At 37.7% G+C, this 25119-nt stretch overlaps 1 protein-coding gene across 7 annotated transcripts in view; it reads left to right on the forward strand.

Moving 5' to 3' along the window:
- Cask (calcium/calmodulin dependent serine protein kinase) overlaps positions 1-25119 on the forward strand; it is a 349943-nt gene that overhangs the window by 215249 nt on the left and 109575 nt on the right. For all 7 annotated transcript variants that reach the window (XM_026387544.2, XM_026387548.2, XM_026387547.2 and 4 more), the window contains exons 6-8: positions 5414-5516; positions 13990-14165; positions 19191-19313. In XM_026387544.2, coding sequence (XP_026243329.1) covers positions 5414-5516; positions 13990-14165; positions 19191-19313 — 402 coding nt within the window. The remainder of the gene's footprint in view (positions 1-5413; positions 5517-13989; positions 14166-19190; positions 19314-25119) is intronic.

Below are 25119 nucleotides of genomic sequence, written 5' to 3' on the forward strand. Positions count from 1 at the left end.
TTTTGTGGTATGTAAATTCTACCTTAAGCAATTTTTTTTAGTTGTAGATGGACATAATACCTTTATTTTATTTATTTATTTTTATATGGTGCTGAGAATTGAACCCAGTGCCTCACCCATGCTAGGTGAGTGCTGTACACTGAACCACAACCCCAGCCCATACCTTAAGCAATTTTAACACATATTGCATTCAACAACATGTATGGCTGAGGTGTAATAAAAATTAAGATGGAATTTTTTTTTGGGGGGGGGGTTCCAGGGATTGAACCCAGGGTCACTCAACCACTAAGACATATCCCAGCCCTTTTGTATATTTTATTTAGAAACAGGATCTCACTGAGTTGCTTAGGGCCTCACTAAATTTCTGAGGCTGGCTTTGAACTCTTGATCCTCCTGCCTCAGCCTCTAGAGTCACTGGGATTACAGGTGTACTCTACGATGCCCAACAGTAGATGAATAGATGATAGGTTAGACATACATAGATAGTTGATAAAAACAAATATAAAAAATGTCAATTGGAGAATCTAGGTGGTGAGTAAGTGGCTGTTTACTATAACATTCTTTTAATTTTCTTTATCTTTAATAGTTCTTACAAAAAAGTGGTGAGGAAAACCTCCATTTTGGAACCCCAGATTACAGATCTAGGCATCAATGGCTGCCAACATTATTGAGTGAAAAATTGATGGAGCATGAAACCATGATGGATTGGGCAGACAATAACCTGATTCTACCACTGAATCCTATCACTAAAAAGTAGAGCATCAGACATTATATCCTTCCTGAGGCAATGCAATAGTTGCCCCACATGTGAAGTATCAGGGCATAAAACTAAAATTGAATCTGAATATAATGAAAATTCTAGATCTAGCTACTAATAGACAGGAAATGCAAGAGGGCAAGGAACATATTAAATGACACCACATGGGTGCCATTAACCAAATACAGATTGTGGGGAATTCCATGGGGGAAATCACCTAGTATCTTAAGTCAATGGCATGAACACTTAAACAATAGACACAAATAGGAGGATCTCTAATACAGACATCTAAGGACCTTGGATCCCATTTTGAACCAACTCACAATAAAAAAAAAAAAACATTTTTGAGATAGTTAAGAGAAATGCAATGTGGGGTATTAGATTATATTTTTAAAATACTGCTTATTTTAAGATAACAAATAACCCAATCAACAAATGGGCCAAGGACCTGAACAGACACTTCTCAGAGGAGGACATACAATCAACAAGTACATGAAAAAATGCTCACCATCTCTAGCAGTTAGAGAAATGTAAATCAACACCACCCTAAGATACCATCTCACTCCAGTAAGATTGGCAGCCATTAGGAAGTCAAACAACAACAAGTGCTGGCGAGGATGTGGAGAAAAGGGTACACTTGTACATTGCTGGTAGGACTGCAAATTGGTGCGGCCAATTTGGAAAGCAGTATGGAGATTCCTGGGAAAGCTGGGAATGGAACCACCATTTGACCCTGCTATTGCCCTTCTCGGACTATTCCCTGAAGACCTTAAAAGAGCATGCTATAGGAATACTGCCACATCGATGTTCATAGCAGCACAATTCACAATAGCTAGACTGTGGAACCAACCCAGATGCCCTTCAATAGATGAATGGATAAAAAAAATGTGGCATTTATACACCATGGAATATTATGCAGCACTAAAAAATGACAAAATCATGGAATTTGCAGGGAAATGCATGGCACTAGAGCAGATTATGCTTAGTGAAGCTAGCCAATCCCTAAAAAACAAATACCAAATGTCTTCTTTGATATAATGAGAGCAACTATGAACAGAGTAGGGAGGAAGAGCAGGAAGAAAAGATTAACTTTAAACAGAGACATGAGATGGGAGGGAAAGGGAGAGAAAAGGGAAATTGCATGGAAATGAAGGGAGACCCTCATTGCTATACAAAATTACATATAAGAGGTTGTGAGGGGAATGGGAAAATAAACAAGGAGAGAAATGAATTACAGTAGATGGGGTAGAGAGAGAAGATGTGAGGGAAGGGGAGGGGGGATAGTAGGGGATAGGAAAGGTAGCAGAATACAACAGTTACTAATAGGGCATTATGTAAAATTGTGGATGTGTAACTGACGTGATTCTGCAATCTGCATTTGGGGTAAAATTGGGAGTTCATAACCCACTTCAATCTCTTGTATGAAATATGATATGTCAAGAGCTTTGTAATGTTGTGAACAACCAATAAAAAAAATACTGCTTATTTTATTCAATGCAATAATGATACTATGGTGATTTTTAAGTTCTCTGTTAAAATGCTGAATTATAAGATGAAATGAGGTGATTTGTTTTTTAAGTACTTGTGCAAAATAAATAAATAAATGGTTAGGGGATAGGCCATTCAAGAATGGCAGAATGGCAGTAATTGTCAAAGCTAGGTGATGACACATGGAGTTTTATTAATCTATTTTCCTCCACTTGTAAATGTTAAAAAAAAATTAAAAAGAAAAGAAAGAAACTTCTGAAGCTTCACATTCTCTTCTAGTTACATCCCATTTCTCCATTCCTAATACAGCAAAACTTTTGAAAAGTGTCTATACTTAGTCTCCTATACTTAGTCTATACATTCTCTCCTGAACCTGGTTCAATGGAGATATTTGTCTCCATCATGCCACTAATGCCACTCTTATCGGGATCACCAGTGACTTCCAAGTTGCCAAATCTAATCATCTGTTCTCAGTTCTCAACTTAAATGGCCTTAGTGACATTGATCACTATTAATCATTCCTTCTCAAAAGAGCTTCTTTATTTAGCTTCAGGACACCAAATTCTGATTTTCCTCCTGCTTCAGTCTCTGGTCGTTCTCTTAGCAATGTCTTGCTAGAACATTCTTATTTTCTTGCTCTCAAATATAAGTACACACCAGGGCTCAGTTCCCCAACCTCTTCCCTATCAGTTGTCATTTCCTTGGCTATAAATAACCCTGAACATGCTGGGGATTCCCAAATTTTCATTGCTAACCCCAGCCTCCCCTCCACCCCCCATCTCATATGATCCCATGCTCAATATGTATTGAGCATGTTCTTCATTCCCCTTGCACACTCCTCCCTCAGTATTGCCCATTTCAACAAATGGTATCTTCATTTTCACTCCGTTGCTTAGAACAAAAACCCACCTGTCACATTCGACTTCTCTCTTTCTCTCACACCCACATCCAGCAGCAATTCCTGTCTGCTTTACCTTCCGAACATAAACTGTATCTGACCACTTATCACCTCTACTTCTGTCACTTGAGTCCACATCACCATCTTCTCTGGCCTGGTCAATGGCAGTGGCCTCCTAACTGGTCTCCTTTCTTCCACTCTTGGCTCCTACAAGCCCTCCTCCTCAGGGCAGGCAGAATGCTCCTTTACAAACCCCTGCTCAGATCTCTAGTGGTTTCCCATCTCACTCAGCATAAAATCCAGAATTTTGATTATGGCTTCAAGATCCTAGATGACAGAGCCTTTGATCATCTCTCAGACCACATTTCCTACCTTTTTTATATTTTATTTAGAGACAGGGTCTCACTGAGTTGCTAAGTGTCTCACTAAGTTGCCGAGGCTGGCTTTGAACTCGTGATCCTCCTGCCTCAGCCTCCCAAGTCACTGGTATTACAGGCATGCGCCACTGCACCTGTCTACATTGTATTAATTTTTACCAATGGGTTTCTTGATTTTCTATCTTAAGCTTAAACTTTATGACTCATCTCACTTCAAGATTTATTGTGACTGAATCCTTACATGATGAGAATTACATGGATTACAGTATAACATTAACTTTAGCATATACAGAGTCAACAAACTATGAAGAGTATGTACTACAGGCTTCTAATTTAAGCTTCTACTTCTCCTTCCTAAGAAGGTGATTTTAAAAAACTCTCTCATAGGCATGGCCAGGAGATTCGGCTTGAGTCTAGGTTGTATTTTATTCTCCTGCACCATGCCCACCCTTTCCTAGTCTTACCCATGTGCTGTTCCCCACACCAGAATCATACTAAGGCTCTTGCTTTCTCATTTAGCATATTGTCATCAGTCTCCTCAAACCAACTGAAAGTTCTTAGTGAGAGTGGTCGTCATGGTTGATTTCTGTAGAGGTTTTCTCCCTCTCTTATCGAACCTTCTCACTGCTTTGTCATGCTATTTTCTCACTCTTCATTTGCTTGCTTTCCCTCTAATTCTTTCTCTTGCTCTCACACATTCATACACACTTATATTTGAGGGTTCATCTTTGTGCTAGACTCTTGTAAAGACTTCTTTGGACAGCAAGAGTTGACTTCCAAAATAGAATCCTGATGCTCTCGTTGGGCCAAATGAGGATCCCTTCCACATCTGTGTATCATCATCTAACATCTGAGTATACCAGTTTGATTATATTGCACAGTCTTTTAAACACTATCATCTCAGCTAAAACTGTACCATTTATGAATGAGAAAGTATAGGAGAGTGAAATACTTTGTCTTTCAGTCTAACAAGGTTCATCATTTTTACTAACCTATATTTTGAGAGCAGGTCAATGTAGTGTTAAGCATATTAGGGAACACAGTAGCAGAAACAAATGTCCCCACAATTAAATTCTCTCCTGATACCAGCTCTAATAAGCTTCCATAAAGAGACAGATATAGATGAGAAGGTCCTACAAAGAAATTGTCATTGTTACTGCAAAGCATATGATATCTAGGAGGCCCTGGTCAAGCAGGCTACTCTTTGGGGAGGATTTCTTGCTCTGGACCAGAGATTGGCCAAGTGATCTCCTTCTTCACTTCCCACTCCCACAGAAAGACATTCCTAGATCAGGTAGTACATCCCCAGGGAACACAGCTCAATTAAAGTCATTAAATGCAAACATCTGTTTGGTACTCCTCTTACTCAGAAGTGGAATGAAGGAAGAAAAGAAAGAGAATAGGAGAGAGTGGACAAAGGAGGACTAATCAGCATTGGACAAAGAAGGCCCTTAGTGGTGAAGGCCAAGGTATAAAGTAGAGGTTACAAGGTTAGGTAAAGTCAGAGGTTATAAGAAACATTTTGGCCACAAGTGTAACACATCTGTTTCCTGAAACACATCTAGACTACCAAAGACAGATAGTATTGCATAAAAGGGCAGAAAATGTTATCTGTATTTCTTGAACATCTGTACTTTCTGAGTAATTCTTAGCACCATACCCTAATTTTGGAAGCAAATAATTCCTAAAAATGATTGGCAAAACAGGTAAGTCTTTGGAGAAGTCAGCCAGAATTGGCAATAGGACAAATAATTCAAGTATCTGAAATAATTCAGAAATTTTATAAGTGTTACTATATTATTATGTTATTCTGTTTTGAGTGAATTGAATTGTTTATCTTCAACTAATCCTTATCTCTGGGTTTGTTTTCTGTGTGTCTCTTTTTCTTTTCAGCCCCACTGTGTTCTCCTTGCCTCAAAAGAAAACTCAGCACCTGTTAAACTTGGGGGCTTTGGGGTAGCTATTCAATTAGGAGAGTCTGGACTTGTAGCTGGAGGTAAGACCACATTTAAAATTTTTTTCCTTCAAAACCTTGTCACTTTTAGTTTGGTTTAAAACTTTCAAACTAAATACTAGCCCAACCTCAGTGTTTCATACCCCACTCCACCCTACTCCACCCCTGCAAAAGCACCATTAAGTAGTTTTGAATTTAATACCTTAGTAGTCATAACAGACTTTTAGTCCCTTAAGAATAGACTGGGGCTGTGAGGGTACTTCAGTGGTAGAATGTGTTCTTAGCATGCACATGATGATGGGTTTGATCCCCAGCTCCAAAAAATAAGAAGAAAGAAGAGGAGGGAGGAAGGAAGGGAGGAAGAGAGAGAAAAACACTTTTCAAAGGAGATGATAATTGAGGCCATAGATGCTTTTAAAGATGAACTGGCCAGGGCTGGGGTTGTGGCTCAGTGGTAGAGCACTTGCCTAGCATGTGTGAGGCACTGGGTTTGATCCTCAGCACCACATATACATAAATAAAATAAAGGTCCATTGATAACTAAAAATGTTTTTTAAAAAAAAGTTGAACTGGCCAAAGTCAAATCTAGAACATGTGGGTTAGGTTTACATTTATGGCTAATTTTTAATTTCATAGTGTTTTTCCTTTTTTGGTTCATCAAAGAATCCTGCTCAGGCCATCAACCTATATGTTTATGGACAGCAAACAAATGTGAATGCAGACTGATTTTTATTATTTTTATTTTTAGTTGTAGATGGACACAATACCAATACCTTTATTTATTTATTTTATGTAGTGATAAGACTTGAACCCAGTGCCTCACACATGCTAGGCAAACGCTCTGCCATTGAGCCACAACCCCAGCCCATGATTTTATTATTAACCAAAGTGAAGCATCATTTTAAAAATCTCAATTTTAAGTTGGGAATAAAAAGGAAAAAGGTTAAAAAGAAAGTATACATAGGTGTATGCTAATTTCAGATTCAAGTATTTGGGGTTTTTTATTATTCCTTTCAATAGACTCCAACTCAGAATGCTACTTGTTTTCAGTTTTATTTCATAGTGTTGCAGATTGCATAGTTCTCCTTTCTATACACAACCAGTCTTTTTTTTTTTTTGTACCGGGAATTGAACTCACAAGCACTTAACCACTGAGCCACATCCCCAGCCCTTTTCTTGTATATATATTTTTTTATTAGAGACAAGATCTCACTGAGTTCTTAGGGCCTTGCTAAGTGGCTAAGGCTGGCTTTGAACTTGCAATTCCCCTGCCTTAGCCTCCTGAGCCCCTGGGGTTACAGGCGTGCGACACCACACCCAGCACAATCAGTCTTTTAGTCAGGGCTTTCTCTTATCCATCTGAAAATACTGCCAGGTTTTTCAAAAAGGAAAATGCAAAAGCTCAACAGAACTTTTTAAAACAATCGTCCTTTAAGACTGCTGATGTTAAATTCAAGTACCTGACAAATAACAAATATCAAAATAATAATCTGGGGCTGGGGTTGTAGCTCAGAGGTAGAGCACTCACCTAGCATGCCTGAGGCACTGGGTTTGATCCTCAGCACCACATAAAAATAAAATAAAGATATTGTGTCCACCTACAACTAAAAAATAAATACTTTTTAAAAAATAATAATAATCCGTTATACAGGATATTTCATGCAACTTAATTGGTTTTAGCTAAATCATCAAACAGTGATAACTTAGACCATCTTCTTAAAAATGAGCCATAGATTATAGTTGTAGTCCTTAAATCATTTTTTTACCACCTTAACTTCTAAAATTAAATTATATATAAGTTTTCCTTTAGTTTTGTATTCTTTTCCAGCTAATCCTTTCCATTAACATGAAAAACTGAAAATTGAGTATAGTTTCAAATAATGCTGCTTTCCCCCTGCCAATTTAAAACTTTCTGTCAATGACTAGAAGACTGACGAAAAGGTCAGGCAGTAGAGCACAGTTTAATCAGATTCATTGAATCCCAGGTTTTCAGGGAGCTTTAACTTCTCTAGACTTATAACTAATGATGAAATTCTCCCATAATAGTCCCCCCAAAAAATTCTGGTTTAATTCCTCCAATGGCAAAGAACTCATTATATCCCAGGACAGTTCATTTTTGGAAAACTCCTTAAGTATTAAAAGTTTGTTCTTGTAGACCTGAAGAGACACTTCTCAGAAGATGATGTACAATCAATCAACAAATACATGAAAAAAATGTTCATCATCACTAGCAATTAAAGAAATGCAAATCAAAACTACTCTAAGATATCATCTCACTCCAGTCAGAATGGCAGCTATTATACATACAAACAACAATAAGTGTTGGCGAGGATGTGGGGAAAAAGGCACTCTCATAGCTTGCTGGTGGGACTGCAAATTGATGCAGCCAATAGGGAAAGCAGCATGGAGATTTCTTGGAAATTTGGGAATGGAACCACCATTTGACCCAGCTATCCCCCTCCTCGGCTTATACACAAAGGACTTAAAAACAGCATACTACAGGGACACAGCTACATAAATGTTTGTAGCAGCACAATTCACAATAGCTAAACTGTGGAACCAACCTAGATACCCTTTAATAGATGAATGGATAAAAAAATGTGGCATATATACACAATGGAATATTACTCAGCAATAAAAGAGAATAAAATCATGGCATTTGCAGGTAAATGGATGGCATTGGAGAAGGAAAAAAAAAAACAAATGCCAGATCTTTTCTTTGATATAAGGAGGCTGATTCATAGTGGGATAGGGAGTGGGAACATGGGAGGAATAGATGAACTCTAGATAGGGCAGAGGGGTTGAAGGGGAAGGGAGGGGGCATGGAGTTATTAATGATGGTGGAAGGCAATGATCATTATTATCCAAAGTACATGTATGAAGACACGAATTGGTGTGAATATACTATATATAACCAGAGATATGAAAACTTGTGCTCTATATGTATAATAAGAATTGTAATGCACTCCGCTGTCATATATAAAATTTAAAAAAGGAAACTTAAAAAAATTGTCCTTGTATTAAATAGAAATCTTTCTGTGACTTCCACACAATGGGTCCAAATTCTAACTTTTAAAGCCACTCTGAGTAATTTTCCTCCTTCCATATCATAGCCATTCAGATACTTAAAGACAGCTACCACATCCCCCTAAGTATTATCCAGTTTACTTCCCTAGATTAATGGAGCCATGCCTTATATAAACTGGTTTCAAATCTCCTCATTGTCCATAAAGGATAGGGCCAGAACTGAATACCCTAACTACAGATTGAGTCTGTCCCACATGCACAGAGGCATTGGACTAGCACTTCTTTTTGTTCTGGGTCTTACCTTTCCATCAGGCTCCTTAAATTTCATTAGCGGTTTGGACAACCACATAACACTACGGGCTCATACTGATCTTGCAATCAACTAAAAATCCTAAGCTACTTTTTTAAACAAATATTGCTGGTAAACCAACTCTCTAAAATGTGGTATATGTACAGATCACCCCTGTGATAAGAAAGCACAATTAGCTGGGCATGGTTGTGCATGCCTGTAATCTCAGTGACTCAAGAGGCTGAGGCAGGAGGATAGCAAGTTCAAAGCCAGTGTCAGCAACTTAGTGAGGTCCTAAACAACTTAGCAAGGCCTGTCTCAAAATAAAATATAAAAAGGACTGGGGATGTGGCTCAGTGGTTAAGTGCCCCTTACAATCCTCCATATAATATATATATATATATATATATATATATATATATATATATATATATATATATGTAGCACAATGATAAGAAATAATTTGATGATTACTTCCCCAAGGTTAATGAGATGAGATAAAATAAAATGAATTGAGTTCATTTTATATGTTATATATTGTCCATTTATAATGATTTTGTTTCTGTTGCTCTAAATTTTTATTTTATTTTATTTTTAGTTGTAGATGGATACAATACCTTTACTTCATTTGTTTCTTTTTATGTGGTATGGGGGTTTGAACCCAGTGCCTCATGCATGCTAGGCAAGCACTCTAAATCTTCATCTTGTTACTATTCAGAATGTCATGGGCTCCATATTTTATTGTTCATCTTCATTGAACAGGAAAAGTAGATTCATTAGATTTACCTGGATATTTTCTCCATGGTAATTCTAAAGTCTATGAAGCTTTTCCCTAAATTGTATTTTGAAATCTAATTTTGAATTCCCAGAGTGCCAGTTATTCAACATTTATTATTTTCTATGCTCTAAAATTAAAATACTTTATGACAGTCAAAATATTGTTATTTCTTTTTTGGTGGGATACCACGGATTGAACTCAGGGGCACTTGACCATTGAGCCACATCTCTAACCCTATTTTGTATTTTATCAGAGACAGGGTCTCACTGAGTTGCTTAGCACCTCGATAAATTGCCGAGGCTGGCTTTGAACTCGTGATCCTCCTGCCTCTGCCTCCCGAGCTGCTGGGATTACAGGTGTGCGCCACTGCGCCCGGCCTAAATATTGTTATTTCTTAACATAGATTTACTTGAAATAACTATTGTAAGCATTACAATATATATTTTTCTTTTTGCAGTGCTGGGGATCAAACCCAAGGCCTTATGCATGCTAGGCAAGTGCTCTACCATGGAGCTACATCCACAGCTGCATTATAATACTTTTAAAAATACAATATGAGTAGATAAGGAATAAAAGATTTCTCACAGAAGAATCTTTCTTGTGGTTTAAGGTGCTTTTGAAATTTTGCTAGTATTTATCAACTTTGAAATCAAAAGTTACTTTCCTGGGCTAGGGGTATAGCTCAGTGATAGAGCACTTGCCTCTCATGCGTGAGGCATTGTGTTCAATCCTTCACACCCCATAAAAATAAAGAAATAAAAATAAAGAAATTGTGTCCATCTACAACTAAAAACTATTTATAACAAAGAGTTACTTTCCTGTCACTTGGAATCTTTGATCACCGAGTCCTCCAAATAGAAAGGGGTCCTCTTCTTTATATGTGCCATAAAGTAAAAACCATTTAAAGAGGGCTGGGGTTGTGGCTCAGCAGTAGAGCGATCGCCCAGCATGTGTGAGGTACTGGGTTCCATCCTCAGCACCACATAAAATAAACAAATAAATAAAGGTATTATGTCCAACTACAACTAAGAACTAAATTTTAAAAAAAAATCTATTTAAATATATTTACGCTTCCCCTATCTGAAACTCAGCTGTTTGGAGAACTCACATATCCAGAATGCAATTAGGAACCTAGAAACTAATTATAATAGCAGCAAAACTGTTCCTACCCTTAAAACCCATTCATGGTCCTCTCAATTGAGCATCTAAAGACCTTCTCTGAGGCTGACCTACTCCCATTTTTCATAAAGTTGTATAGATTTGTGTTCCTAATTTACACCAGCCATTTCCTCTCGTTGGAATGTCTTTTGTCATTTTATCTATCTGGTTAATTCCTACTATTGTTGAAGTCTGGACTAACAATTGTCTCCTCTTAAAAGTAGGCTGATCTTAAACCATCTGAGTTAGATAGTCCTATTCCTTCCTTTCCATATTACCAGAACCATGTGGGCTCCATCATCTCCGCATTGCACTTGATGCAGGGACTTGTAATTGTAGCAAAGACTCAGATTTGTAAGGGGTAGGAGAACCAAGGCTTATCCCCTATGTTTCCACAGTGCCTACCATGGTGTCGGAGACCTAGCAACGCCTGAGAAATTGCTATTAAATAAAAGAATCTTATTGCTAGTGAGTTTCCTGTTAATAGCAGATTATACACAACAAACTAGGAGAAGCTAGAACTGGAGTAATCATAGCAAGAGAAAAAAATAATGAAAGCCTGACAGAAAAAAAAAATACAGTAAGCAAACCTCAAAACCTGGTAAACACAGCAGCCTTTTAATAATCAATGAAATCAACCTTTACAAACCTTTGAAGTCTCTGAGGGTGCTCTCTGTTCTACAGTAGAGATCTTTAATTAACATCCACAGTGACAACTCTGCAACATCCTAGGTAAAAGAGGTCAGGAAATTGTAGGAAAATAGCCATACAAAAATTATTAAAGTAAAAAGCATTATGTGCATAAAGGTTCCAATCCAAAAGTATTGAAAATGTAGCTATTTAGAACCCCAAGATTCTAGGTAGAAGGTTTAATTATATTATGAAAGTATAACATTTAAATGTACATCTGAAGTATTTCATCAACAATGACATTTAATTTGGTTTGGTAATTGGTTTCCTGTTCTTAGAATTTTGTGGTCTAAGTCATAAAGTCAAGTGGTCACAACGAAAGCAAATTAGTAACAAGGAGTTTGGGGAAGTAGTGTATAATAAAGGTTAACTCCAGCCCTTTTCACATTCTGCCAATGTACTTGAAATAAAAGAAACATTTCTGTATATTCTTTCCATCATAATGTTCCCATGATCATCTAAGAGCAAATTCTTAAACCCAAAAACACATAACATCTTCCCCAAGAATGTCCCTAGAATTGGGTAGCCTTCAGTCCAGCTAGTTGGAGAAAACCTCCTCAGGATGGTTGGGACTGGCCATAGTGGCTCTGATTATTCCCAGAATGAGGTCCCAGTTTTGAGTTGCTTGACCCTTTCTTGTATGGGAAATAGCAGGAATCAAGTTGAATTCCAGGGCCTCATCTGAACCCTCAGCTGGTACCTGACTGTTGTCCTGGTACCAGTATACCAAATGGTACCCTGGGCTCTTTCCCTGCTTCTCCTTGCTCCTGCCAGCTCCTGTCCATCAAAACAAGGCTCATATCCAGTGGCCCCTCCCTGTCCAGGATGCTAATGAAGTAGGAGGCTTAACTCTCATTGCTTTAGCTTATTTATGCTACTCAAGGAAGCAAAATGGGATAATCCAGAAATAAAAATATTAATGTAGCCAGGTCTTTGTAGATTTCACTTATCCGTTATACATTTTAAATGAGCACATTTTCACAAATTGAACCCTAAGCATAACCTCTTCTATTTTGTGGGGAGGAAGGGGACCCATAGTGATCTTCAACAAAGGAATATCCCCAGTATGCAAGCTGAGAGCTGTATTATCCTTCTCTGTCCCAACTGAGTTCAATAACCACTAACAGGCCTTGCGCTTCAGCTGGACCAGAAGATTTCTTAAGTTCTTTCAAAGCTCTGAACCACAGTTCTGGGCTGTAGATAAAGTACTGGTGCAAATTTCAAAGTAAAAATTATATTGGACTCAGTATGATAAGTCAGAGACTGGCAGAGCGAGGAAGGTGAGTGGGCTTGTAAACATCTAGAATGAGTGCCAAGTCTAGAAGGCAGTGCTCCATCCTATGGTAATCTCACTACAGGGTACAAGCCTTTTATTTCACAGAAGAAAAGCCTTCCTTTGGAATACTGAGTTAAAGATGGCTGTTCATGTGCAAACAACTGGTATCACATTCCTTCCAGAAAGCTAATTTTTGATAGAGAGGGGGAAAGAAAGGAAAACTCATTGAAGAAGGTGAAGGTCAAAGAGGAGCTAATGGGAGGAACTTCATTAGTTTTGCTTCGATGTGTGTCACATATTTGCTGTCGTTTCTCTTCAAATCTTAACGTTAGGGAGCCAGGAGTAGTGGCATGTGCTTGTAATCCCTGTGGTTCCAGAGGCTGAGGCAGGAGGATCACAAGTTCAAAGCTAGCCTCAGCAACTTAGCAAGACCCTGTCTCTAAATAAAATATAAAAGAGGGCTGGGATTGTGGTTCAGTGGTTAATTGTCCCTGGTTCAATCCTCGGTACCATAAAAAGAAAAATCTTAATGTAAGCAAGAAGCTAAAACTAGTTCCTTTTCTAACAAAGTACCACTAACCATTGTTAATTGCTACAATCAAAAGAACAGGATTGCAGATTGAAATTCATATTCCAAATAAAAGTTCTCAGCATTAGGTTTTCTTGGGGAATTTCCATTTGGCAGTCAAAAGTAATCTTATTTTAAAAATATTTTTTAGCTGTAGTTGGACACAATACCTTTATTTATTTATCTTTATGTGGTGCTGAGGATCGAACCCAGTGCCTCAACCATACTAGGCGAGTGCTCTACCACTGAGCCACAACCCCAGCCCCCAAAAGTAATCTTTTTGCCACAGATGTTTTTTTCTTCATTCCTGAGCTCTCCTCTCCCTGCCTCTGCCTTCTGCCCAAGGCAGGCCTCTAGGCTCTTTCCTGGGCAGGAATAGACTGCCTGTAGACTCTTCCACCTACCTCTGCTCCAAATTAAAAATTTAAACCTCTTCATGAATCAATAAATAACATTAATTTCTACTATGTAGCATGCAGAATTCAAGAAGGACTCCCAGGGGCCTCTCTTGGACTCAGTGTTTTCAAGAGGTGATTAGAGAAATCATTCTCCCCACTCCCACCCCCACCGTGAGCTTCATTTCCTGGGAACAGGTGATGAGAGGATATTTCTCTTGGCAGCCTTTTCATTCTGATTGTGATCATTCTATTATTATTTTTGGTTTTCATATGGAAAGCCCTGATTTTATATAAATCGTTTTCTTTCATGTTGTTGTTGTTTTCAATGTAGGGCGCGTCGGGACGCCTCACTTTATGGCCCCAGAAGTAGTCAAAAGAGAGCCTTATGGAAAGCCTGTGGACGTGTGGGGGTGCGGCGTGATCCTTTTCATCCTGCTCAGTGGTTGTTTGCCTTTTTACGGAACCAAGGAAAGATTGTTTGAAGGCATCATTAAAGGAAAATATAAGGTAATGTCTTATGACCATTTAATTTTTCCACTGAGATTACATTATCCTGAAAAGTTTGTTTGGTGCTGGGTCCGGTAGCACATACCATAAGCCTGGCAACTGAGAAAGCGGAGGAAAGTGGATCACAAATTCAAGGCCAGCCTCTGCAATTGAGTGAGACCCTGCCTCAAAATAAGAACTAAAAAGGACTGGGGATGCAGCTTAGTGGTAGAGCATCCATGGGCTCAATCCCCAATCCCCCCCCCCAAAAAAATCAAGCATTTTGAAGTTACTGTCAGCCACTAGGTTTTCTTTACTAATCCAATTTAAAAAAAAAATTTATGTGGCTCTTCTTTCTGTAGATGAGAAAAGGGGCTTCATATTTAAAGGTTTTTGCTTAATTTGTAAAATTGAAATGGAAATTTTATTCAGGTACTTTTAATCATTCCTTATCTTAATTTTAAATGTATGTCAGCACAGCCCAAAAAAATGTACCATTTAGGCCAGGCATGGTGGTGCACACCTGTAATCCTAGCGACTTGAGAGGCTGAGGCAGGAGGATCAAAAGTTCAAGGCCAGCCTCAGCAACTAAGTGAGGCCCTAAGCAACTTAGTGAAACCCGTGTCAAAATAAAAATAAATAAAAAGGACTGGGGATGTGGCTCAGTGGTAAATCCCCTCTGGATTCAGTTCCCAGTACCAAAAAAAAAAAAAAAAAGTACCAATTTCATTCTAGGATAAACTTGAAATTCCAACATCACAGCTATGCTCCATAACACAATCTAGAGGCATTTTGATGTGACTTAAACATTGATATTCTTTGGCTGCTTAAACATTGATATTCTTTGGCTGCATTGATAGTCTTTGGCTGACTATCACTGACTTGAGATTTAGTGAATTATTACTTTCATTATTTAAAAAAAGTTCAAAGTTATTACTGACATCATGAATGGCTATATAAGAAGGAGCTAAGGAGTTCTTGGAAATAAATAAACTGAAGATGAATTTCACTACCCCAGCTCTTCTATTTGTTTGCCTATAACACTACATCTAGCCACACTACATCTTCCCACAGGCGTGGGAAGCATGGGGGAGTACTGTCTGTAGTTCAGGGAACTTTGTGTTGGAGAGACTCTCTTTCCTCTTGTTGTTATGGAAACTATACCTTCTCTTCAACGGAATCACTGTTTCATTTTTGGCCATGCCTGGCAAAATAAAACAGGGTTATGAGACCCCCCTAAAGTTTTCTTTTCAGTTCCTCAGTAATTTAGAATTGTTTTGTAGGTCGTGGGGGGAAAAAAGAAAAAGATATAGAAGTTTCAGATTTGCAGTCTTATCCTTTTAAGCCCCAGCTAAAGCTAGTGGAGGTGAGAATGATCTAGACTTTTGGTTGTTTGCCCTGTACACCATCCACTCATAAGTACATACAGATTTGTCTTGTTTTATTTGGTGTAAGATCTCTGCCAAAATTCTGCTACAGAGAAAGGTGATTGTAGATATATACTTTTCTGCTTGGAGTCAGTTAGCCAGGGAATAAAATTGGTACTTTGGAAGAAACTAAATGTCTCAGGAAATTGCTTGTAACTAATCATCCCCTTCCAATCCCTGGAAATTGTGAGTGGCTATCAGGAAAGCACAGCCTGGGCTTTCTGGTTGAATTTTGACAAATCAAATCAAGTCACACAACCACATAATAATAATGATAGCAATAATGGTAGCTGAGACATAACATTTGGTATGTACCAAAACTGCTCTAAGCACTTATATTAACTCATTTAATACTCTCAGCAATTTATGACGTGGGTACCATATAATAAAATCTCCCACCTGCCTTTTTGAGTTATAAGCACTTGCTAATAATAGAATAGAATTCTTCCTTTGTGTTTGTTCAGTTACTAACTTCCTGGTTTCCAAGGCAATGTGTTTCATTCCGACAGCGTCTGGTATTTGATTTTGTCTATTTTTAAAACATTGAATAGTTATTTTTATTTCTTGGTAAGAAACTTGGACTGTTCAAAATGTCCAAAAAGTAAATTATTAAAATTTCCCTATTCCTAGGGAATAGTAAAAGTATTAGCATAAGTCAGATGGATAACAGCAGCAGCTATATCATAATTTCTGTACCTGGGATTTGAAGCTTTGAGGTTAATAGCTTGTTTACTGTTTTATTTGGCTAATCTCACATCTCAGTTATCTTCATGGCTTTCCTTACAAGGGCCCAGGTTTTTTTAGCAGCTTAATTCGAAGTATAGATCCATCTTTGCTACCTTTTTTTAAAAAAGTATACAGTGATATGATTCTCTGAGTATTTATTATGGAAAATTTCAAACAAAACAATGGATGGGGGAGTACTGTTGACCATATTATATTGTTGTATTGTGTACATGTATGAATATGTAACAACAAATCCCACTACTATGTATAGTTATAATACACTAATAAAAATATGGAAAAATAGTGTAGAACCCCAGTTTTAATAGTTAATAACCAATATTGTTTTACCTGTATTCTATATACTACTAGATTATTTTATTTTATTCATTTTATCTGGTACCAGGAATTGAACCCAGGGGAACTTAACAACTGAACCACATTTCCAGCCCTTTTTATGTTTTATTTTGAGACAGGGTCTTGCTAAGTTGCTTAGGACCTTGCTAAATTGCTGAGGCTGGCCTTGAAATTATGATCCTCCTGCCTCTGCCTCCCAAGTTGCTAGGATTACAGGCATGCACCACCATGAACAGCCTACTAGATTATTTTAAAACAGATCTCAAAAAACAAAATTTATCACCCTGGTGGTTCTTAACAAAAGAATTTTTAACAAAATCCTTGATCTTGATGGGTATTTTCAAGAATAGTTCCATGACATATTTTAAATGTAGTATATTTAAATTATAAACTGCTACTGCTCTTAAGTGATTATTTTAATAGTACTGGGATTGGACCAAGGGGCTTGCTACCACTGAGCCTCACCCCCAGCCCTTTTTATTTTTATTTTTATTCTTATTGTTTTTTAGACAAGGTCTTGCTAAGTTGCTGAGGCTGGCCTACAACTGGTGATCCTCCTACCTCAGCTTCCTGAGTGGCTGGGATTACAGGCATGTGCTACCACACCCAGCGCTTAAGTGATTTTAATTTGACTTTTTATTCTTATTTGCTGATTTACTTGATCTTTTAAAGTAGATGTCAGAGACTACTATTTAATTGAGATATGTGCTAACATTTAACCTCAATTAACTTTTTTATACAGGAAAAAAGTAATATTTCCCTAACTCTATATAAAAGATGCAGTGTCATCTTATACCATGGTCACAGGTAGCCAATTGGTATCTACACAGCAATATTCTAAGCTGCTATGGCTATGGTATTTAAAAACTCAAGTTCAGAAACCTTACCACCTCTTTCAGATGATTTCTCTATCCCTTTGCTAGAAAAACAAAATCATTCAGACCGTAAAGAGTACAGCAGCTCCAGGATAGGGAAGAGACAGCAAAGCCATCTAAGACCTGTCTAGTCACTGACTTCCTTATTACAAACTGGTCATTTGATGACAATGTCAATAGGATGACAACTTTTAAACCGTCTCATGACATTCATCTTCATGGGATTTGACAAACAAAAGGGACTACTGTTTGGAATTCTGCCTGTTACCAAAAGAAAATGGAACACCTTCTAATTTTAAGAGTTGTCCTTAACATGGAATCACTTTCCCCTCCACATCTCCATCTACAAGCACAAAGCCTCACCTTAGCCAGAACTAAGTGGCTTTGCTAGCTGTTAGCTAAATTGGAATGATTCACTTGTAACTGTGATGCAAATACTGTGATTTCATTTGGCCTAAAATTGTTGTGGAGATTATGCTCCATCTTTCTCCCTTAGATGGTCCCATGGGTCTCTACTGGTGAAACCCAAGGGCCTTGGGCTATGGGTAAAGCTCAGTGGGAGAGCACTTGCCTACCCAGACATGGGGCCTTGGGTTCCATCCCCAGTGCACACACTCAAGAAAAAAGCTGTGACATTGCTTGATGCCCCTAGTACCAGGCAGCTCCCTTAAGCTCACCTAATTAAGCAGCTTCCTGATGCTGAAAATCGGGAATGAGACTCTTCCATCTCTACCTCCTGTCTGTACTCTCTTCCTAGACTCAAGCCCTGATTTCTGGCCCCTTTCCCAGGTACCTTCCAATATTTTCCTCACAGACCCACAGCTTTTCTCAGAAGTCTTTCGAATAACTCATAATTCTTTTTATTTGATTTTAGTCAAATTACCATGTGGCTTAATTTTCTTATCTCCAAGAGACAAACTTCACTGAGGACAACATACAGGTGAATTGGTTATTTTGTAGGGCAATGATAATGGTATATTTCCCCCTATATACTGAAATTGACATACTCTGACCAAAAATTTTTCCTAGCTTCACAACTGCTGCTGATCCCCAGTTTTAAAAACATGTTTTGAAATGTTTCTTCAGGCACAGTAATGTATGTGGCTCAGGAGACTGAAGCAAAAGGATTACGATTTCAAACCCAGCCTCAGCAATTTAGCAAGGCCCTAAGCAACTTAGCGGGATTATGTCTCAAAATAAAAAATCAAAAGGGCGAGGGGGATGTAGATCAGTGATTACACACTCCTGGATTCAATCTCCAGTACTCAAATAAAGTATTTCTTTAAATCTTAATTTTTTATTTTAGTCCTTTTGGGATCAAGTTATTCTATCTAGACTCTTTAGCTGAGGATCTAAAGGTAGAAACCGGTTAGCATTCTATCCTTTGATTATTGAAAATATTATCATAACAACAAGAACATGTATGGAATATTTACTGATGCAAATTCTCATATAGTGAACAATAACACAAACAAAGAATTACATTTAAAATAAGCTGTTTAATGCATTTAATTGCATTAAAAATAAGCCTTTTAAAATGAGATTTCTGTTCTTTGCTCTGAGAATTTTTTATTCACACTGAAGCAATATAAGAATATTAAATAAGAGTAAATGTTAACTTCTCACTGAAGATAACTATGTAGTCATCCTTTTCTCCTCCCCAGATGAATCCTCGGCAGTGGAGCCATATCTCTGAAAGTGCCAAAGACCTAGTACGTCGAATGCTGATGCTGGATCCAGCTGAAAGAATTACCGTTTATGAAGCACTGAATCACCCATGGCTTAAGGTATAGGAGCTCACAGGTCACCGCTCACACTGTTTGAACACTTCCAATGACAGCAGTGTATTGATCTAGAAGGTGGCCCTTTTTTACCTTTTCTTCTTTCTGAGATTCTCTCATTTCTTTTCTTCCTCTTGTTGGTCATTCCTGTGCATCAACTGTGAACAATCTAGTGGCATTCAGCTAGTATACAGAGAATACAAAAGCAGATGAAGATGAAATATATGAGGAAAGAAGGCCTATTTTCCCTCTGCCAACACATGTTCCAAGAGATGTCACATGACTGAAATTACAATAGATTACAACAAATTAATCATCCTTTTTTTTTGATAGTGGGATTGAACTCCTTTATTTCAGGTGTGATATGTTCTTTACAACTTTAGCTACTTATCCATAGAAACTAGATATGAATTTATTTACTGTCTTAGGAAAGAGGCCCATTTTAAAAATCCTTCCCATATCCCATCTTCCAATGAGTATTAAGAAAAATTATAAGTTGAAACATCAATGAAACAGTACTGTTTGATTGAAACATTACCCAGTTCAAGCTAGGTGTGATAGCTCATGACTGTAATTCCAGCAGCTCAGGAGGCTGAGGCAGGAAGATTACGAGTTCAAAGCCAGCCTCAGCAATTTAGCAAGGCCCTAAGCAATTTAGCAAGACCCTGTCTCAAAAATAAAACATAAAAAGGGGCTGGGGATGTGGTTCAATGGTAAAGTGCCCCTAGATTCAGTCCCTAGTACCACAAAACAAACAAAAAGCATTATACAATTTAGTAATTCCAGGAAATTCTCACTTTATAGATAGGAAAATGAATGTTCAGAGAAGTTAAGAGACTTGTCCCTTGCCCTCTCCCCCACAAAAGAATCTTACCCCAAGTCTCAGAAGTTGTCATTAGTGAGGCCAGGATTTTAATTCAGCTTACCAAGACCCTATCACTTGTATAGATCATGTCCCTTTTACCTACATGATGACATTGCTCCAACAACTTTCCCCTTTCCTTCATCATCAGTTTTCTGTCTCTTTTGGACACAGCATCCTATAATTTACTTTTATTTTTTACATTTACACACATGTGCCTTCTCTTGATCCTGCAGCCCCCTCTAGCTTCTGCCCGTATTTTCTGATTCCCTTTCAAAATCCTTAGAAAGAGTTGTCTGTAATTACATCTTCCAATTTCTCTCGTCCCTTCCTCTGGAACTGATACTAGTCAAGGTCATAATCCTACCAATTCCATTAAGAAAGCTCTTGTTGGGCTGGGACTGAGGGCCTGGTGGTAGGGCACTTGCCTAGCATGTGTGAGGCCCCAGGTGTCATCCCAGCATCACAAAAAAAAATGAAACAAAAAACAAACAAAAAAATTTCGCAGCTCTTATCAAGTCACCACTGACCTTTATATTACTAAATTTGGTAGTCAAATTCCAGAACTTGTCCTTCTTGGCCTATGAGCAACATTTTTTTTTTTTTGTACCAGGAATTGAACCCAGGGGTGCTTAACCACTGAGCCACATCCCCAGCCCTTTTTATTTTTTATTTTAAGATCTTGCTAAGTTGCTTAGAGCCTTGCTAAATTGCTGAGATGGGCTTTGACCTCCACCCTGCCAAGCTGCTGGGATTACAGGCGTGTGCCACCAGGCCTGGCCTATCAGCATTCTTCTGAAGCTCTTATCTTCCCTTGGCTTCTAGGCTACCTTTTCTCCTGGTTTGTCTTCTGCTACCCTGGCTGATCTTCCTCAGTACTTACTGATTTGTCCTTGTGTCCCCTAAACCCCCTTTTCACAGTGGAGTGCCACCGGCCTCTGTCCTTGCTTCTCCTTTTTTTCTCAGTCTATACTCAGTCGCTTGACTAGACTCATCCAGTCTGACTGGTCTTAAATGCTATCTGTACACTGATGTCTCCTGAATCCAGGCCTCTCCCCTGAAGTATTCTTTCTTAATCTGCTCTACAGCTTGACTTCCTAATACCTTTCTGATTTCACCCTTTCCTGCTCTCTCTTCTCTCACTCAGTTCCATAATGTTGGCCTCCTTGCTAATTCTCAGACCACAGGTACATTCTTGCTTTAGTGCCCTGTTTTAACCATGTCCTTTCTCTAGAGCATTCTGCCCCCGTATGTCTTCATGGCTTGTTTCTTCACCATCTTCAGATCTATGCTTAGATACCAGCTTCTTCTTAGAACCTTCTCTGAACACTATTTAAAATGTGGGAGAAGGAATGCCCCTTGCCTCCAAAATTCCCTATTTTCCTTTCCTGACTTATTTTCCTCTATAGCAATAGTCTCCGTAAGATGTACTTAAATCTTACTTGTTGGTTAATTGTCCTAGCTGCACAAGGGTAGGAATTTTCAACTCTGGTTCACTTCTGTATAAACCTGGAAAGTATCTGGCACATAGTATGTGATTGATAAATACTTATGACTTAATGACTGGCTGGATGTTCATTATATTATACCATGCTTCTTCCCCAGAACTTACTTGTGTAAAACAATAAAGTAGCATAAAATGTAGATTAATAATGTATCTTAGTGATATGGAATAATATTAATTGAAAAATTTAGGGTGTCCAATGACTCCAGATTGTCTTTAAGAATACAACTTCTCATATATTCATTCAACATTCTGATATTCAGTACTAATTATTCCCAGTTTTTCCATGAAAACAGTGGTAAACAGTTCTTAGATACTTTTTTAATGTTTTTTTTTTCCTCCCAGATATGAAAATGAACAGTTTAGACAGGATTCCTATTTCTCCCTTGTTTTTCTCTAATGGGGATATTTTGTTCATTAGAAGCTAGTCAAAATACCAAATAGCAATGAAAATGGCAGCCACTTTCGTCATTTTTTAAATCCTTTAGAAAATGTTTTAGCATTATATACTATATATGTTCACAGTAACTTTCATTACCAAAGCTTTCTTGGCCAACAACATTTGTTTTTGGAAACACTTGCCCCTGCCAACAATGATAGTTCTTATTCTAAGTAAACTGAGCTTAATACATTATAGATTTCTAGCACCAGAATGAAAAAGACAAGAAGTGTCATTATCTTAAACAAAAAGGTCCAGAAGGCTGTTTGAGCTCAGTGTTGTGAGCTGTATCTGAAATACAGAGGAACTTCACTGGTTATGTGTCCTCTGAAAAATTCAATGAGATTCAATGAGGTCATCTAGCTGGTGGGATCGGTTTTGGTCACCTTTCAATACTTGTCCATGTGTATCTGTAACTCATTTCAGTGAATGTAAGTGGTGTTGATTTAGAATTCTAGGCTAATGTTTAAACAGTGACTTAATTATGAAGAAGTCCTGAATAACTGCAAAGTGAAGAAATAAGAAGATGAAAACTCTCAAAATGAAGAGTACCCAGTCATAACACCCTCGCTTCACATCAAAAAAAAAAGAAAAAGACAATTAATTCTTTGATAAAACAAACCCAAAGAAGGCTTATTTAACTAGTTCATGTCAAAAAAGAATTTGAGATTAGACCAAATAATATATGAATGTCTTATAATTGTTCAAATATACCTGTTTAACACCTTTATCTATCCAAATTAATGAGACTTGCTCATTCCAAAAAAAAAAAAAAAGGAGGCCAATGGAGATTATACTTTCCTCACAGATGGTTGAATTCTTTTTACACATTTTGTATATACAGGCTATAAAGTGTATTGGCTAATAAAGGGTATTTATATCAGGCTTATTGATTTGAATTTTGGAAAAATCAATCAACACACCCATTAAATATGTATTCCGCCTCTAGTGTGCCCAAAGGACTATGAACCATGTACTTTCTATTAAAGTACAGGAAACATTGCTATGGAAATTTTCTGAATTCATATCACATTATTAGTCTCAGGAGGGATTTTAATCCAGAAAAAATATTATATTTACTCTTGCCTCATTTGGGCTTTTGGTGTTGCTTGTTTTCTGGTAAGAGATACCTTAATAAACTCTGAAAAATCTTGTGGGTTTTGTCTACTTAGAAAATATCAGAATTCATAATTAAAACATAATTTTATTTTTTGGACTTTGTCCTTATCTCTTTGTCCACTTCACATTAGTGAATGCTGAATGTAAAGGAGACTCACTTGACATAGAATTCATGGTCAGAGATTCAGTAAACTTCCCAGTCTGCTAGAGAGAAGAACACAAAGCCAGGCTGTAAAATAGATTTTCTTTCTTTATTTTTATTTTTCTTTTTTTTCCCATTACTAAAGATTGAACCCAGGGGTGCTATACCACTGAGCTACATCCCCAGTTTTTTATTTTTCATTTTGAGACAGGGTCTCACTAAATTGTCCAAATTGGCTTTGAACTTGTGCCCCTCCTGCTTCAGCCTTCTGAATCTCTGGGATTGCAAGGAATGCACTATGCCCCGCTACATGTTCATAGTAGTAATAGAATCTAAAGACACAGAGAAGATTCTGTTCTTCAGGGACAGCTATTCTCAGTGGCCTTCTCTTGAGGATCGTTTTGTCTGCCCTCTTCCTACTTGGAGTTCCCAAGTTGAAAGCTGCTCTCACAGCCAGGCTCATATGTGTTAGGAGGCAAAAAAAAATTCTGACACTGTCATCATAGGATTGTCCCCTTGTATCCTGGTATCCCTACCCAGTCTGCCTTCTTTTCTCCAATTTTCAAAGCATTCCATTGGTTGCTTTATATACCATACCAGGAGCTTTTAGTGTAATTGGTAGAGGTGAAATATGCTTGTTCTGTCTAGTCATTTTAGCACTTTACTTTTGAATCAATTTCCTTATCAACAACTCTGATTCCAACAGTACACTCTAAGTGTTCATTCTGTTGAATGTGAAATATTTTTAAAATCAACTCCATGGACTGGGAGTGTAGCTCAGTAGTAGAACAGTAGTAGCTCAGTAGTGTGAAGCCCTGGGTTCCATCTCCAGCACTGGAGGTGGGGAGGATCAACTGAAGTACCCATTTGGTGCTCTAGAATCCAGACATGTCATGCATCTTTCAGCTTGCTTGCCCCCATTTTCTCAACTCAGTTGGTATCAGACTTCCAGTTGCTCACATTAAAAATCTTTGTGTGATGGTACTTTTCTCTTTCTCTCACACCTCACATCCAATCTATCAGAAAATTCAATTCTCTCTACCTGCAAACTATATACAGAATTAAGATCTTCTATTATTTGAAAGATGCTATAAAGAGAATGAAAAACCAAACCACAGATTAAATATTTGAAAATTATATATCTAATAAAGGGCTGATATTTAGAATATGTAAAGAATTCTCAAACCTCAGTAAGAAGAAAACATACAACACAATTCAAAATGGGAGACAATTTCAACAGACACTTCAACAAAGAAGACATACAGATGGTAGATAAGCACAGGCAAAAATGTTCAGCATTATTAGTCATTAGGGAAATAGGAATTAATACCACAATGAGATACCTGCACACATGTGTTAGAATGACTAAAATTTTAAAAATACCAAATGTTGGCAAGGATGTAGAACAACTGGAACTCATGCAGTGCTAGTGGGAATATAGAATGGTACAGCCACTTTGGGAAACAGTTTGATAGCTTCTTAAAAAGCTAGATATATTGCTATCATATGGCCCAGCCATTCTGCTCCTTATTATTTACCTAAAAGAAATGGCATATTTATACAAAGACTTGTATATGGATGTTTATAAGAAGCTTTATATGTAATACTCAAAAATTGAAAACAACCCAGAGCCCAACAATAGATGAAAGGATAAATTATGGTACATCTGTACAATGGACTACCACTCAGCAATAAAATGGAATGAATTGTTGATATATACAATGTAGATAAATTCAGAATTATTAT

This window comes from Urocitellus parryii, chromosome X, assembly GCF_045843805.1.
Source record: "Urocitellus parryii isolate mUroPar1 chromosome X, mUroPar1.hap1, whole genome shotgun sequence".
NCBI lineage: Eukaryota > Metazoa > Chordata > Mammalia > Rodentia > Sciuridae > Urocitellus > Urocitellus parryii.